Source organism: Salmo salar, chromosome 13 (genome assembly GCF_965601325.2).
Source record: "Salmo salar chromosome 13, fSalSal1, whole genome shotgun sequence".
NCBI lineage: Eukaryota > Metazoa > Chordata > Actinopteri > Salmoniformes > Salmonidae > Salmo > Salmo salar.
In genome coordinates, this window is record NC_138303.1 from 7,853,456 (window position 1) to 7,872,500 (window position 19,045).

Genomic DNA, 19,045 nt, shown 5'->3' on the forward strand with positions numbered 1-19,045 from the left:
TTTTAAATGCATTGAAACACAAACAAGGGTTGTCACAGCACTGTCTTAAAAACACAATGATTCAGATTGAAGAATCGCTTTGAGTGTTTCAGTACTTCCATTCTGTTTGGAAATCCATTCAGTGTATCAGAACACGTCCATTTGGGTTTACATTCAAACAACCTCCAAACACCAAAATCTCAGTTTAGGTGCACTAATTTTCATGGATTTACAACACCACGATGATGTTTTGAGTCTTTCTATTTTAACAGTGTCGTATAAAGCAGGCAGACAGGCATCGAGGCATTCAGTTACTGTTCCAATGAACGTTTAGAATGAGCCAAACGAATTACCTTAACGACGTTGAGCGCGGTCTGATCGTCGGTGCCAGGCGATCCGGATCCAGTACCTCAGAAACGGACGGCCTCCTGGCCTTTTCACGCACGACAGTGTCTAAGTTTTACCCAGAACGGTGCGACGAACAAACCAACCTCCAGTCAGCGGCAGTCCTGTGGGAGGAAACAGCTGGTTGATGAGAGGTTCAAGGAGAATGGTGCAAGCTAACAGGCGGGATAAAAAAAAAAAACAGGGAAATAATGGTGCAGAACGGCATCTCGTAAATGCATAACTCATCGGTCCAAGCAATAACATCTGCAAAAAAAATGTATGTTTGTGACCAATAACATTTGATTTGTTACGGATGGGCTATTGCAGCAGACGACCACACCGGGGTTTCACTCCCATCAGCTACAAAACAAGAAGCGGCTTGAGTGGGCGCACGATCCAACACTGGACATTTGAGGAGTGGAAAAACATTGCCTGGTCCGACGAATCCCGGTTCCTGTTGGGTCATGCTGATGGTAGAGTCAGGATTTGGCATGAGCCTCATGAATCCATGGCCCCCATCCTGCCTGGTATCAACGGTACAGGTTGGTGGCGGTGGTGTAATGGTGTGGAGAATGTTTTCCTGACACATGTTAGGTCCCTTGATACCAATTGAGCAACGTTTCCACCCCCCCCCCCCCCCCCCGGAGAATTCAGGCTGTTCTGGATGCAAAGGGTTGTCTGACCCAGTACTAGATCGGTGTACCTAATAAACTGTCCGCTTAGTGTATATTCTATTCTATTCAGTTTCATTGACTATAATTGAAATCAGTGAATAATAACTGTTCTGTTCAATTCTATTCGGATTTATGTCCAGTCAGCAGTGTGGAGGAACTCAGCCCACTGACCATGTCCACTGGGCCAAGTGACAGCTAACTGGGTCAGACTGGATCAGGCAGTCCCCCCCCTCCTCTCCTCTCACTACCCCCTCTTCATATTCTCCTTTAGGTACTGTTGATACTGTATTTATGTTTATTAGGCTACATGTATTCAAAACAGTTAGGCCTAGTAATCATACAATGGAAGCCAGTAACAAATGTTGATTTATGGAGGATAAAAAGAACAAAAAAAAAAAAACGAGGAATCATCTCAAAATTTTGCTTTTAGAGAGATGGCGGATTAGGGGGGTTGAGACTGGTTTCATATGTCGACAGAATAACGCACACAGGAGCAGGGAAAGAGAGAGGAAGACAGAAGGAGAGGAGAGGAGAGAAGGAGGGGGTTAAGTTCACAAATTCAAGGAATTGCAGTTTGATGGCGTTGTCGGAAGTTTCAAAGAATGGAGGAAAAAAATAAAAAAATAACCCGCTGGGGTATCATAAAGGCGAAATTGATGACAAATTGATGCACCCCAAAATACATTCAAGGATTCAATGAACATGTTTTAAAATGTTGGAATGAGGATTAAAGAACTTTGATGACGGGGTTTGAATGTAGTTGAAGAAGAAGCTGAGGTTGCACAATTTTCGGATTCGCTTTTCCAGTGGAAATCTGGACGGAGGAAAAAATGTGGCAGACAGATACATTAGGAACGATGTGAGCTGAGACGAGCAGTGACTTTTATAATGTGTATAATATTTCAAATCCCTTTTGGATTTGCGCATTGACTTTTTTTTTTACGTTTCTTTTTCAAGCGCTGGTCGGACGGAGGAAAACTTTTTTTTGTTTATTCCAGAATGAGCATGGACTTTTATCGAAACGTCAGCTGTAGCATGGCGTTAGTTTTCTGCTAACCTATTTGAATACAGTCATAAAGAAGATACTTTGTAGCCCGAACACTTTTCTCAAGAATGTCGGGATTTTGAGAGAGAGATGCAGTGAGCCGTTATTGGACTCAACAATGTGGCCAACTTCAATGAGGCCTTATTGTATTTTTATTGCAACAATTGCCATAATCGGTATCCTTGTGGATTGTAACCTAAATTAATTTATTGTATTTTGCAGTGAAATAAATCAATAATATGTTGACATCGGTTAGAGTTAAGACAAATAAAATCAATATCTATTTGATGGCTTTTTCCCGTTGTTGGTAAAGGTTTTGATCGGGTTTCCACTCGTACTGTACAGCTCACCCAGGAGGACTGCAGTTTGGTGGATGAAAGATTGGAGACACATTCTACTGGGAGTCTGGCACGGGACAACGACTCCAAATCAACGGACCAGTCCCGGGACAGGCTGCTCGTTCGAGCGCCCGGTGGTCGCCCTACATGACACCCTGCACTCAGAAGATCCTGATTGTTGAGGATTTAACCCAATAACCCTGGAATCTAATCTGATTCACTTTTTTTTGGTGCGATAACCCGCATCGTATCCTGTTGTAGGCTATGCTATGCCTGTGTAAACTGTGACCAGGCAGGTATGCAGTTGAACCGGCCGAAAAGCGCTTTAGTGACGAGCTTCAGCCCGCCGATGGCCCCGGAGACCGCAGCCAATAGGACTACCAGTTCCGTTTCCTTCTCCAGCCAATTCAAAACCATGCGCTTCTCCTACCACATCAGCAGCGGCATGCCAAGTCCACAACAACCGCTGCGCGGGATACGTGAGTACTAACCCATTTGTTTACACAGATAGTAGGTTAGCCTATAGGTTATGTCAAGCACTTTCTTATAAAGATAGAGCATTTTTCCAGTGAAGTTGCCTCCCACCTGGAACAGGCATCAATTAAACTTCTATTTCACGTTGGTTCAACGTAATTTAATTGAAATAAACGTGGAAACAACGTTGATTCCACCAGTGTGTGCGTCCAGTGGGCTTGTACTCCAGTTACTAAATTGGTATTGATAACAATCAGTTATTGATTGACACACACACACCACTGTCATCCCTGTTGTCTATTATGATAAGCACCACAGTTGAACAGAGTCTGTTGTCATTTTAATAACCGGCCATTCATGCCTCGTTATTCTCTGAATTGCTTTGACAGACAGACTATGTTCACTCATGTTGAAGTACATTTGTCACCGACCGACAAAGGTTACCGTAACTGAGGGATCTGAGGTAGCAGCACGTGCAGCGTATAGGCTTCCCAGTGAACACAAGACGTTGGAAAGACATCTTTAGACATGTGTAGTGTATAGGTTACCCAGTGAACAGAAGACGTTGGTAAGACATCTTTTCAACGTATGTTCCAACAACAACAAATATTGTGCTCATTGGGTGGTAGTCGTGGCTGGCTGGGTGGTTCTTCCTGGTTGGGACACTTTTTTTAACACCATTTTGCTTGGTGGGTGTTTGCTATACGTCGTGGTGGGGTAGGTTTCAAAGGACTGTTCAACCGAGAACCCTCCACCTGAGACCTCATTCATAACTTCTTCACAGATATCACTATGGTGGGGTTTATACTTTCATTTAGCTTTAGTTGACCTGAAAATAGCTAGCTACCAAAGTGAATGATGTGTAATATCACGTTTTTTTTTGCTTGTTACCAACCAACAACATCAATGCCGCTGTCAAGCCAATCTCCTAAATTCACCTGAATGAAATATATGAAACTGATTATGACTAGATTTAATCTAATTTCACTGCGATTGGTTAGTCAACATGAAATAATATCTGTACTGTCAGTAATAGAGATGAGTTAATCTGATCCTGTTCATCTAAATGCAGAATAACTGAGCTTTTCCCCAACCCTCTCCTTTTCATTGTCTGTGATGCCAGCAGAAGACCACCCTGCATCCCACTGCTGGCTTGCTTCTGAAGCTAAGCAGGGTTGGTTCTGGTCAGTCCCTGGATGGGAGACCAGATGCTGTTGGAGGGCCAGTAGGAAGCACTCTTTCCTCTGGTCTAAAAAATAAATAAATCCCAGGGCCTGAGTAGGGTGCTGTCTTTTGTAAGGGATGTTAAACGGGTGTCCTGACTCTCTGAGGTCATTAAGGATAAAAATTGCTCTTATTTTAAGAGTAGGGGTGTTAACCCCGGTGTCCTGGCTAAATTCCCAATCTGGCCCTCATACCATCATGGCCACCTAAACATCCCCAGTTTACAATTGGCTCATTCATCCTCCTCTCCCCTGTAACTATTCCCCAGGTCGTTGCTGTAAATGAGAACGTGTTGTCAGTCAACTTACCTGGTTAAATAATGGTTAAAAAAATAAATGTAAACTAAAAAACAAAATGCTAATCAAACAAATTTTACTGTTAAAAATGAATTTGTTTTCAGCGTTTTTGGCTTCATTAAAAACTGTTAAAAAAAAACCCCCATCAGATTATGTCCTTGGTTTTTATTTATTTGTTAAACTGTAGATGGATCACTATGAGGTGGAATATAAACGGTAGATGGACCACTATGAGGTGGAATATAAACTGTAGATGGATGGATCACTATGAGGTGGAATATAAACGGTAGATGGACCACTATGAGGTGGAATATAAACTGTAGATGGATCACTATGAGGTGGAATATAAACTGTAGATGGATCACTATGAGGTGGAATATAAACTGTAGATGGATCACTATGAGGTGGAATATAAACTGTAGATGGATGGATCACTATGAGGTGGAATATAAACTGTAGATGGTGGATGGACCACTATGAGGTGGAATATAAACTGTAGATGGTGGATGGATCACTATGAGGTGGAATATAAACTGTAGATGGATCACTATGAGGTGGAATATAAACGGTAGATGGACCACTATGAGGTGGAATATAAACTGTAGATGGATGGATCACTATGAGGTGGAATATAAACTGTAGATGGATGGATCACTATGAGGTGGAATAGAAGCTGTAGATGGATGGATCACTATGAGGTGGAATAGAAACTGTAGATGGATGGATCACTATGAGGTGGAATATAAACTGTAGATGGATGGATCACTATGAGGTGGAATATAAACTGTAGATGGTGGATGGACCACTATGAGGTGGAATATAAATGGTAGATGGTGGATGGACCACTATGAGGTGGAATATAAACGGTAGATGGTGGATGGACCACTATGAGGTGGAATATAAACGGTAGATGGATGGACCACTATGAGGTGGAATATAAACGGTAGATGGATGGATCACTATGAGGTGGAATATAAACTGTAGATGGATCACTATGAGGTGGAATATAAACTGTAGATGGATCACTATGAGTTGGAATATAAACTGTAGATGGATCACTATGAGGTGGAATATAAACTGTAGATGGATCACTATGAGGTGGAATATAAACTGTAGATGGACCACTATGAGGTGGAATATAAACTGTAGATGGACCACTATGAGGTGGAATATAAACTGTAGATGGACCACTATGAGGTGGAATATAAACTGTAGATGGACCACTATGAGGTGGAATATAAACTGTAGATGGATGGATCACTATAAGGTGGAATATAAACTGTAGATGGTGGATGGACCACTATGAGGTGGAATATAAACGGTAGATGGTGGATGGACCACTATGAGGTGGAATATAAACGGTAGATGGATGGACCACTATGAGGTGGAATATAAACGGTAGATGGATGGATCACTATGAGGTGGAATATAAACTGTGGATGGATCACTATGAGGTGGAATATAAACTGTAGATGGATCACTATGAGGTGGAATATAAACTGTAGATGGATCACTATGAGGTGGAATATAAACTGTAGATGGATCACTATGAGTTGGAATATAAACTGTAGATGGATCACTATGAGGTGGAATATAAACTGTAGATGGATCACTATGAGGTGGAATATAAACTGTAGATGGATCACTATGAGGTGGAATATAAACTGTAGATGGACCACTATGAGGTGGAATATAAACTGTAGATGGACCACTATGAGGTGGAATATAAACTGTAGATGGACCACTATGAGGTGGAATATAAACTGTAGATGGATCACTCAGGTGGAATATAAACTGTAGATGGATCACTATGAGGTGGAATATAAACTGTAGATGGACCACTATGAGGTGGAATATAAACTGTAGATGGACCACTATGAGGTGGAATATAAACTGTAGATGGATCACTATGAGGTGGAATATAAACTGTAGATGGACCACTATGAGGTGGATTATAAACTGTAGATGAATGGATCACTATGAGGTGGAATATAAACTGTAGATGGATCACTATGAGGTGGAATAGCCACTGTCTGTTTCTGTCCCTTACCGTCTTTGGATATGGGGACGAGGATGATTGACACATTGACATGCGTCCATAGACCAAAACAATGTGGCCTGTATGATAGTCTATTGACGAAGCGCCACACGTTATTTACAACGGTAGAAGGTGGATCAAATGTCTTGGTTACACAGCTAGGCATGGCACACAACGCGCATCGACCTGAACAGTACAAACAGAGAAAACAGATATCCTAATAGAATAGATATCATGCTAGACAAGAGGTGTCTAATGTAAAATCTGTCCATCAAAAACGCTCATCCCTGACCCCCCCCCGCTGTTCGTCTAAACAGGCTGAGTACTTTACAGGAAAAGGGGAAATGGATAACATGACCATTATAGAGGATTATAACTGTCCCAAATGGCAGCTGTTCTCTATATAGTTCTCTATGGGCTCTGGTGTCACGCCCTGACTATAGAGATCCTTATTATTCTCTAGGTTTGGTTCGGTCAGGGTGTGACTCGGGTGGGGAAAGTCTATGTTTTCGGGCCGAGTGTGGTTCCCAATCAGAGGCAGCTGTCTATCGTTGTCTCTGATTGAGGATCATATATAAAGTTGTCATTTTTTTGGTTGTATTTGTTTTTGTTGGGATCTTGTTTTCTGTTTAGTGTCTGTGCCTGACAGAACTGTTCGCTTTCGTTTGCTGTAGTTATTGTTTTTAGTGTTTCTTGAATAAACGAATCATGAACACTTACCACGCTGCGCCTTGGTCCACTTCTACCACCAACGAGAGCCGTTACACCTGGTCAATGTAGTGCACTATACAAGGAACAGGAATGCCATTTTGGAAGATCCCGATATTCATTATCATAATATTATTATTATTGTTTAATCCTCCTTAGATGTTGAAGTAGGATCCTCTACTTAAATCACTAATCGTTTAATTCTTGGTGTTCTAAAACAGTTTTATCCTGATCACTTAAGATGGGGAAACCTCTGTGTCTGTGTGTGTGTAAAACCATAGCTATTGGTGTTAAACATCTGTTCTGGCCTAAATAAAGTGAACCCCCAACCAAACACACTCACACCATTCTCTCCATCTGTCTCACTGTTGCCATAGCTTATGTGACTAGGATCAAAATGTAGAGTGTAGAGACCCATCATGATTTCTGATACTACCACAGATTGCAGTGTGTATAATCACAGTCCCAGCAGCTTAAAGATGGACTCCTCATTAGGACAAACAGCGCCAATGTTATTTTGTGTGTGTGTGTGTGTGTGTGTGTGTGTGTGTGTGTGTGTTTTGTTGATGAAAATGGATGAGGGGTTGACGATGTGCATATTCTGCTGTCCTGAGGGGGGGGGGGGGGGGGGGGGGGGGGGGGGGGGAGTGTTGGTTGTTTGAAGTAACTTGTTGTAATATCCCAAACAGACGTGGCAGTTTCACCAATTTAAGGATTCATGCTTTAAAGGGTCATGGCTCTGAGAGCTGTGAAAAGAATCATATTTAAAGCTGCTTTGAATTCATTATCCTACTGCCATTATCATTGAATTAAATACATGATCCCACAGGCATTATCGTTAAGCACAATACATTATCCTACTGGCATTATCGTCGAGCTGAATACACACCCCTACTGACATTATCGTTGAGTTTAATACAGTATCCTACTGGCATTATCATTGAGCCGAATAAATTCTTATTGACATTATTAAGTTGAATACATCCTGACGTTATCATTGAGTCTAGGTCTGTCCCAGAGTAAAAAACAATCTTGGTCGACCGAAAGTCGTCTGTTCTTTCGATTGTTGAAAATGTTTAAAATGTGTATTTTTCCATATATAGACACACCCTATGTGTTTTAATAAAATCAACTATAATGCATTGAGCTTGTCTGATGCTTTAAGCGCACTGTTTGATAAAATAAGACAACTGACACAAGAGGGAACCAGAGATCAAAATATACACAAGAAACAAACCTTAACCTGACCTCCTAACAGCTTTCACAGATTATAGATTTACTCTCCTAAAGTTGTAACATTTTCTGTCTTATTCCCTCCATTCCTTAATCTAACATTGCATGATTGTACCTTTAGCCATAGCCGGCTAAAAGCAACTCTTATTTTTAGTTGGACCGACTGTGATTTCAAAGGAATCAATCTATTCTCCTCGCTGCGTTTATCACTGCTTGGTTGCACTATTAGCTGTGTGTCAGGGTCATTGTAAGTGCTCATATTCATGATATCTACATGACGAGAGAGTTGGCTGTCTCCACAGGCAGAGTGTGGGCTTGGAGTTCAGGTGAACATCACATCCCACTTTGGAGACTCTACACTCTACCCGACACCACTACAAACCACCCGACACCACTACAAACCACCCGACACCACTACACACCACCCGTCACCACTACAAACCACCCGTCACCACTACAAACCACCCGTCACCACTACAAAACAACATGTTCTAAGGGTAACCAAGGGAAATCAGATGCCCACACTTGTCTGTTAAAACAAACTTCAAGTACAAATACTTACAATCCCCTCAGTAAACATGTTGGAACAGATTTGTCCAGTACAGGTGTAAATACTTCCTGTCACGGTTGTCGTAAGAATGGGACCAAGGCGCAGCGGACGTTGAGTTCCACATATTTATTACAAAGTGAAACTTTAAGCAAATAAATAAATGAACCGTGACTACGTGGTGCACAAACACAAAACAATATCTCACAAACACAGGTGAGGAAAATAGCTACTTAAATATGATCTCCAATTAGAGGCAACGATTACCAGCTGTCTCTAATTGGGAACCAAACCAAAACTCCAACATAGAAATTCTAAAATAGAACACCCCCTCATCACACCCTGACCTACTACACTATAGAGAAACAAGGGCTTTCTATGGTCAGGGCGTGACACTTCCATGCATTCCCCATTTAAGTTATTTAGCAGACACTAATAAAGAGCAACTTATTACAATTTAACTAGACAAGTTAGTTAAAAACAAATTCTTATTTACAATGACAGCCTACCGGGGAAGAGTGGGTTAACTGCCTTGTTCAGGGGCATAACGACAGAGTTTTACCTTGTCAGCTCAGGGATTCGATCTAGCAACCCTTTCAGATTACTGGCCCAACGCTCTAACCACTAGGCTACCTGCCGCCCCCAAAAGTAGTCTTACAGGAGCAATTAGGGTTAAGTGCCTTGTTCAAGGGCACATCTGTCTCCATCGATAACCTGCAATAATTAATCGATGGCATTCATTCTTGCACCATGCAATCCCTTATCAGTTGTAAACATGTATTTTTTTTCTCTATGTTGCCTGCAGCCTGATTTATTTTGTTGTGATGGTAACAGAATCTGGATATGTGTTCCATATGGAAAAAATGAAAACAGGAAGTAGCCTAAACTCTTTGGTCCTTTAAAAACCTGCTGTATATCAAATATTGTGTGCTGTAGCCTGGAAAAATAAAAACATTATCGATGACAACATAACGATGTTTAGTTCCAACATTGGAGCTGTTTTCCCTAAAGGAAGTTAAATCCGCTTTTTGTGTTTTGTATCCTTGCCACGATACTAACGAGTATCGTAATACTGGTATTGTCCCGGCTGTACTAGAGGTTTCGCTTGCGCACATTTATGCCAGGCGGTTGTTGGTCGGAGCACGTCTCCGTAGTCACCAGAGGAGTGTGTATTAAATCCTGCTGTAGGACTCATTGCGACTCCAGCGCTAGCAGGTCAAACGAACGACTAAAATGAACAAGTCACTCAGAAAAAATGAATCATAATTTTAGAGTTGGTAAAAAGTGTTGTTAAAGAATAATTCATAGTTTGCGAACTGCACATCAACTACCACCTGGTTTGAGGTGCTGCAGAACACACAGAGCACTGCATAACTTCTCTGATTCAGTAGACTTTACACTACATAACCTCTCTGATTCAGTAGACTTTACACTGCATAACCTCTCTGATTCAGCAGACTTTACACTACATAACCTCTCTGATTCAGCAGACTTTACACTGCATAACCTCTCTGATTCAGTAGACTTTACACTGCATAACTTCTCTGATTCAGTAGACTTTACACTGCATAACTTCTCTGATTCAGTAGACTTTACACTGCATAACTTCTCTGATTCAGTAGACTTTACACTGCATAACTTCTCTGATTCAGTAGACTTTACACTGCATAACTTCTCTGATTCAGTAGACTTTACACTGCATAACTTCTCTGATTCAGTAGACTTTACACTGCATAACTTCTCTGATTCAGTAGACTTTACACTGCATAACCTCTCTGATTCAGTAGACTTTACACTGCATAACCTCTCTGATTCAGTAGACATTACACTGCATAACCTCTGGTTCAGTAGACTTTACACTACATAACCTCACTGATTCAGTAGACTTTACACTACATAACCTCTCTGATTCAGCAGACTTTACAGTGCATAACCTCTCTGATTCAGCAAAGCGCTCAGCTGCCTGAGTAACCAGCACATCTGGTTAAGTGCAGGATCCTGAGACGACTTATACTGCATGATAATTCATATCCTATCCCAGCGTCTCCCAAAACTCGGTCCTGGGGTCCCCCCCTGGGTTCACGTTTTGTTTTTTTTGTCCTAGAACTACACAGCTGATTCAAATAATAAACTCATCATCAAGCTTTGATTATTTGAATCAGTTGTGTAGTGCTAGGACAGAAAAAAAACAAAAATGTGCACCCATGGGGGTTTGGGAATCGCTGTCCTATCCCCGACTATCCTATGCTGAAGAACTAGCCGATTCACATCCTGTCCCACAAACATCAGAGTGGAAATTCTCCTTTTTTTTGGGGGGGGGGGGGATTATTGATGATAACAACTTATAAAGGCTTAATAACCAGCCATATCTCCTCTCTACAATGAGGTCAGTTAAAACACATGGGATTTTGGATGTTCTCCTGGGATTGTTGAAGATAAGAATCTATAAAGGGCTTGACTCTAGAGTCTAAGCCGTGTCTAAGCCGGGTGGGGTGGGGAGTGGGGTGGGGAGTGGGGGACGGACGGTACTAAACTAACATATGGAATTGTTTTAAGATGGTCATACCAAGGATTATTTAGCTATTATAATTTTAAAACTCCTTAAGGAATCAAAAAATATATATATCAACAATTATTTGATGAAATATTGAATTTGGCCTTGCTGCTATTAGCCCATAGAAACATATTGAATAACATATTCACTATATGTAACAACAGATAGTCCAAAAAATACATCTAAAATAAGTTTGTTGTTATATAATAAAATATATATATATATACTGCTCAAAAAAATAAAGGGAACACTTAAACAACACATCCTAGATCTGAATGAAAGAAATAATCTTATTAAATACTTTTTTCTTTACATAGTTGAATGTGCTGACAACAAAATCACACAACAATAATCAATGGAAATCCAATTTATCAACCCATGGAGGTCTGGATTTGGAGTCACACTCAAAATTAAAGTGGAAAACCACACTACAGGCTGATCCAACTTTGATGCAATGTCCTTAAAACAAGTCAAAATGAGGCTCAGTAGTGTGTGTGGCCTCCACGTGCCTGTATGACCTCCCTACAACGCCTGGGCATGCTCCTGATGAGGTGGCGGATGGTCTCCTGAGGGATCTCCTCCCAGACCTGGACTAAAGCATCCGCCAACTCCTGGACAGTCTGTGGTGCAACGTGGCGTTGGTGGATGGAGCGAGACATGATGTCCCAGATGTGCTCAATTGGATTCAGGTCTGGGGAACGGGCGGGCCAGTCCATAGCATCAATGCCTTCCTCTTTCAGGAACTGCTGACACACTCCAGCCACATGAGGTCTAGCATTGTCTTGCATTAGGAGGAACCCAGGGCCAACCGCACCAGCATATGGTCTCACAAGGGGTCTGAGGATCTCATCTCGTTACCTAATGGCAGTCAGGCTACCTCTGGCGAGCACATGGAGGGCTGTGCGGCCCCCCAAAGAAATGCCACCCCACACCATGACTGACCCACCGCCAAACCGGTCATGCTGGAGGATGTTGCAGGCAGCAGAACGTTCTCCACGGCGTCTTCAGACTCTGTCACGTCTGTCACGTGCTCAGTGTGAACCTGCTTTCATCTGAGAAGAGCACAGGGCGCCAGTGGCGAATTTGTCAATCTTGGTGTTCTCTGGCAAATGCCAAACGTCCTGCACGGTGTTGGGCTGTAAGCACAACCCCCACCTGTGGACGTCGGGCCCTCATACCACCCTCATGGAGTCTGTTTCTGACCGTTTGAGCAGACACATGCACATTTGTGGCCTGCTGGAGGTCATTTTGCAGGGCTCTGGCAGTGCTTCTCCTGCTCCTCCTTGCACAAAGGCGGAGGTAGCGGTCCTGCTTCTGGGTTGTTGCCCTCCTACGGCCTCCTCCACGTCTCCTGATGTACTGGCCTGTCTCCTGGTAGCGCCTCCATGCACTGGACACTACGCTGACAGACACAGCAAACCTTCTTGCCACAGCTCGCATTGATGTGCCATCCTGGATGAGCTGCACTACCTGAGCCACTTGTGTGGGTTGTAGACTCCGTCTCATGCTACCACTAGAGTGAAAGCACCGCCAGCATTCAAAAGTGACCAAAACATCAGCCAGCAAGCATAGGAACTGAGAAGTGGTCTGTGGTCCCCACCTGCAGAACCACTCCTTTATTGGGGGTGACTTGCTAATTGCCTATAATTTCCACCTGTTGTCTATTCCATTTGCACAACAGCATGTGAAATTTATTGTCAATCAGTGTTGCTTCCTAAGTGGACAGTTTGATTTCACAGAAGTGTGATTGACTTGGAGTTACATTGTGTTGTTTAAGTGTTCCCTTTATTTTTTTGAGCAGTGTATATATATATATATTTAAGTTGGTAGATCAGCAGTACCAACTTCAGATGAGTTCTGTGATGCTTGTGGGGGTGAGGGGTCGTAGAGCAAAGCACAGAACACCAGAGAGTCTCATCTTTCCCACAGACGTGTGTCATAATCGAGGTGCCAAACCGTTCGGGTGGCTACAGACGTTTAAGGTGAGAAGACAGGATGTCTCATGGTCTGCCACCTTTCACTGTAGATGTAGAAGGGCGACAGCAATGGATGGGATGGATTGAGACGCAGACATCTCTAGTTTAAACTAGAGATATCTGGGGATTTTATTATTATACTAATTAGAATTCATATTGATAGGCCATATCTTCTCTACAATGAGGTCAGTTAAAACACATGGGATTGTAATTTCTCCTGGGATTATTGTAGTTAACAATCTATAAAGGATTAATAACCAGCCATATCTTCTCTATCAATCAATCAAATTATTTTATAAAGCCCTTTTTTTTTTTACGTCAGCTGATGTCTCAAAGTGCTGTACAGAAACCCAGCCTAAAACCCCCAAACAGCAAGCAATGCAGGTGTAGAAGCACGGTGGCTAGGAAAAACTCCCTAGAAAGGCCAGAACCTAGGAAGAAACCTAGAGAGGTACCAGGCTATGAGGGGTTGCCAGTCCTCTTCTGGCTGTGCTGGGTGGAGATTATAACAGAACATGGCCAAGATGTTGAAATGTTCATAGATGACCAGCAGAGTCAAATAATAATAATCACAGTGGTTCTCTACAGTGAGGTCAGTTAAAACACATGAGATTGTAATTTCTCCTGGGATTATTGAAGATCTGAAACCTCTGGTTTGTCTGGTCTGTGTCTTCACCAGTTATAAACACAAACTAACTTTGAAACAGCTAGAATATCTTTTCCCATTGGCACTGCAAAGCTTTTTTGGGGGAGAATGGCCAGTTGACATATAAGCATCAATCAGTTGAAGCTTAACCCTACGCGTAACATGACTACAATTGTAGGTTGATAATGGCCTGTGCATTTAATTGTGCAGACATAATACCGTTAATTGTGCCGAGTCAGTCAGACATCCCCTTTAAGAAGTTTATAAACACAGCCGTTCTCAACCTAAAAGCCATCTGGTACAGAGATTAGGTTACACACCAGTGGCTGTTTCCATCCATACTGCTGGTCTGCTGTGGTGATCTGAACACCACATCTGCCTGCTAGGACTTCTCAGATCAGGGATTATAGGATACACTTTGTTTGTGCATGCAAGTGTGTGTGGGTGTGTGCATGAGTGTGTGTGTGTGTGTGTGTGTGTGTGTGTGTGTGTGTGTGTGTGTGTGTGTGTGTGTGTGTGTGTGTGTGTGTGTGTGTGTGTGTGTGTGTGTGTGTGTGTGTGTGTGTGTGTGTGTGTGTGTGTGTGTGTGTCTATTAGTGAAAGTTGAGGCTAGGTCATAGATGATGCTTAAAGTACAGTATTCTACTTGCCTTCTGAAGCAAATGAGAAAAAGGAAATATGTCTGTACCTCAAAGCAGGGGGAAACTTCCAGAGATGCTACAGTGTGTACCTTGCCCAGGGTAGAGGATAGAGAGAGAGAGACCGAGAGAGAACAAGTCCAGGGAGGAGAGACGACAGCCCTAGTTACACCACGAAGGTACAGTGCCTTCAGAAAGTATTTATGCCTCCTGACTTATTTCACAGTTTTTGGTGTTACAGTCTGAATTCAAAATGGATTGAATATATATTTTTCTCACCCGTCTACACACAATACCCAATAATGACAAAATGAAAACATGTTTTTAGACATTTTTGATTACATTTTTTTTTATCAAATACAGAAATATCTAATTTACGTAAGTATTAACACCCCTGAGTCAATACATGTTAGAATCACCTTACAGCTGTGAGTCTTTCTGGGTCCGTCTCTAAGAGCTTTACACACCTGGATTGTACAATATTTGCACATTATTCTTTTGAAAATTCTTCAAGCTCTGTCAAGTTGATTGTTGATCCTTGCTAGACAGAAATGTTCAAGTCTTGCCATAGATTTTCAAGTAGATTTAAGTCGAAACTGTAAATCAGCCTCTCAGGAACATTCACTGTCTCCTTGGTGAGCAACTTCAGTGTAGATTTGGCTTTGTGTCTTAAGTTATTGTCCTGCTGAAAGGTGAATACATTTTTTCCTCTGGGATTCTGCCTGTGCTTAGCGTTGTTCTGTTTCTTTTTATCCTGAAAAACGCCCCATTCTGTAACAATTACAAGCATACAAATAACATGATGCAGCCATCGCTATGCTTGGAAATATGGAGAGTGGCACTCAGTAATGTGTTGTATTGGATTTGACCCAAACATAACACTTTGGGTGTTTCTCAATATGCATACTACCGTGCTCCACACTCTCATGCTCCAAGTGCATTTTCCGAGGACGTTCTCTTGAGTACGTTCTTGTGAAGACGAGAGTGTGGAGAACGCCTTAATAGATTCCATTTGAGAAGCACTCCCTCTACTGTATTACCTCACGCTGAGCAGCACTCCCCCTACTGTATTACCTCACGCTGAGCAGCACTCCCCCTACTGTATTACCTCACGCTGAGCAGCACTCCCTCTACTGTATTACCTCACGCTGAGCAGCACTCCCCCTACTGTATTACCTCACGCTGAGCAGCACTCCCTCTACTGTATTACCTCACTCTGAGCACCACTCCCCCTACTGTATTACCTCACGCTGAGCAGCATCTCCCCCTACTGTATTACCTCACTCTGAGCAGCACTCCCCTCTACTGTATTACCTCACGCTGAGCAGCACTCCCCCCTACTGTATTACCTCACGCTGAGCAGCACTCCCCCTACTGTATTACCTCACGCTGAGCAGCACTCCCCCTACTGTATTACCTCACGCCGAGCAGCACTCCCTCTACTGTATTACCTCACGCTGAGCAGCACTACCCCTACTGTATTACCTCACGCTGAGCAGCACTCCCCTACTGTATTACCTCACGCTGAGCAGCACTCCCCCTACTGTATTACCTCACGCTGAGCAGCACTCCCCCTACTGTATTTCCTCACGCTGAACAGCACTCCCTCTACTGTATTACCTCACGCCGAGCAGCACTCCCCCTACTGTATTACCTCACGCTGAGCAGCACTCCCCTACTGTATTACCTCACGCTGAGCAGCACTCCCCCTACTGTATTACCTCACGCTGAGCAGCACTCCCCCTACTGTATTTCCTCACGCTGAACAGCACTCCCTCTCCTGTATTACCTCACGCCGAGCAGCACTCCCTCTACTGTATTACCTCACGCTGAGCAGCACTCCCCCTACTGTATTACCTCACGCTGAGCAGCACTCCCCCTACTGTATTACCTCACGCTGAGCAGCACTTCCCCCTACTGTATTACCTCACGCTGAGCAGCGCTCCCCCTACTGTATTACCTCACGCTGAGCAGCACTTCCCCTACTGTATTACCTCACGCTGAGCAGCACTCCCCCTACTGTATTACCTCACGCTGAGCAGCACTCCCTCTACTGTATTACCTCACGCTGAGCAGCACTCTCTCTACTGTATTACCTCACGTTGAGCAGCGCTCCCACTACTGTATTACCTCACACTGAGCAGCGCTCTCACTACTGTATTACCTCACGCTGAGCAGCACTCCCCCTACTGTATTACCTCACGCTGAGCAGCACTTCCCCTACTGTATTACCTCACGCTGAGCAGCGCTCCCTCTACTGTATTACCTCACGCTGAGCAGCGCTCCCACTACTGTATTACCTCACGCTGAGCAGCACTCCCCCTACTGTATTACCTCACGCTGAGCAGCACCTCCCCCTACTGCATTACCTCACGCTGAGCAGCACTTCCCCTACTGTATTACCTCACGCTGAGCAGCACTCCCCCTACTCTATTACCACACGCTGAGCAGCACCTCCCCCTACTGTATTACCTCACGCTGAGCAGCACTTCCCCTACTGTATTACCTCACGCTGAGCAGCACTCCCCCTACTGTATTACCTCACGCTGAGCAGCACTCCCTCTACTGTATTACCTCACGCTGAGCAGCACTCCCCCTACTGTATTACCTCACGCTGAGCAGCGCTCCCCCTACTGTATTACCTCATGCTGAGCAGCACTCCCTCTACTGTATTACCTCACGCTGAGCAGCACTCCCTCTACTGTATTACCTCACGCTGAGCAGCACTCCCCCTACTGTATTACCTCACGCTGAGCAGCACTCCCCCTACTGTATTACCTCACGCTGAGCAGCGCACCCCCTACTGTATTACCTCACGCTGAGCAGCACTCCCTCTACTGTATTACCTCACGCTGAGCAGCGCTCCCCCTACTGTATTACCTCACGCTGAGCAGCACTCCCCCTACTGTATTACCTCCACTGAGCAGCACTCCCCCTACTGTATTACCTCACGCTGAGCACCACTCCCCCTACTGTATTACCTCACGCTGAGCAGCACTCCCCCTACTGTATTACCTCACACTGAGCAGCACTCCCCCTACTGTATTACCTCACGCTGAGCAGCACTCCCCCTACTGTATTACCTCACGCTGAGCAGCACTCCACCTACTGTATTACCTCACGCTGAGCAGCACTCCCCCTACTGTATTACCTCACGCTGAGCAGCACTCCCCCTACTGTATTACCTCACGCTGAGCAGCACTCCACCTACTGTATTACCTCACGCTGAGCAGCACTCCCCCTACTGTATTACCTCACTCTGCACCTCTTCATTCATTGACCCTTTTTCCAGCCAGGACAATGACAACAATAGAGACCAAACAAGATTTACACAAACCAAACGTTTTACTTCATAACTATCAGCTAGATATACAGTATATATGTGAATCGTTGTAATCTAGCTTGCCAGCTAGCTGGTTAAACAGGCAAAACAGTAGTACGTAGTCAGTTAACAGTCATCTCTCCGTGACTAGCTAACTAAACCTACCAATTCATTGTGGCTAGGTAGCCAGTCAGCTCTATTGACTTATGGGATTGCGACCTAAACACACTACGGTGGGTATTGTAGGCAGGTAACCATGACAAAATTAACACAGAATTTATTTATTAACGTATCGAGATAAAATATTGTATTTAGGCAACATATGAGATGTGAATGGGCAACATTTCATTCCCGAAGTCGGAGTGTATTTTTTTTCTCGCTTCATCCCAAATAATGTCCGCCATCGATTTCAAGAAATGTTGTGTTATTTTTTACATGGTTGCGTCATATTTTTTGTACATATTTTCCGTTGTAGCTTGCGTCAATGTATGCTTCAAAATATGTACAAACGGAGTAAGCATCCGAGAAGTGCCCTCCGTTCTCCGTTTCACATACTTTGATATGGCCTCATTCTCCGACCCTCCCGGGCAGTAATTTGCTCGGAGCACGGTAGGATGCATTTTGAGAAACACCCTTTTGTATCCAGGACAAAAAGTTAATTGCGTTGCCCCATTTTTTTGCAGTATTGCTTTAGTGCCTAGTTGCGAACAGATTGTTTTGGAATATTTTTTATTCTCTACAAGCTTCCTTTTGTGACTCCTGGCTTTGGAATAACATTTGGGTCAGAGTTGGTCCCCTATACTTACTGTATGTGCTAGCTTCTTTACCCAGATGTCTCTCCTGCCTCCTGGCTCCTGGCATCCAATCACTCCTCTTCCCAGAGCTCTGGCTTTATTTCCTCCGTCCTCCACACTCCTGACATTTTGGCTCACGTGGTGAGACGTGCTGTTCTGTCTCTGTGGTGAG

General features: G+C 43.6%; 1 protein-coding gene across 1 annotated transcript in view; it reads left to right on the plus strand.

Moving 5' to 3' along the window:
* The first annotated feature begins 1,447 nt into the window (after positions 1-1,447).
* Positions 1,448-19,045, plus strand: part of LOC106566349 (FYVE, RhoGEF and PH domain-containing protein 1) — a 174,703-nt gene continuing 157,105 nt past the window's right edge. The window contains exon 1 of the mRNA XM_045692846.2: positions 1,448-2,902. Within this exon, the coding sequence (XP_045548802.1) occupies positions 2,722-2,902 (181 nt within the window). The 5' untranslated portion in view covers positions 1,448-2,721. The remainder of the gene's footprint in view (positions 2,903-19,045) is intronic.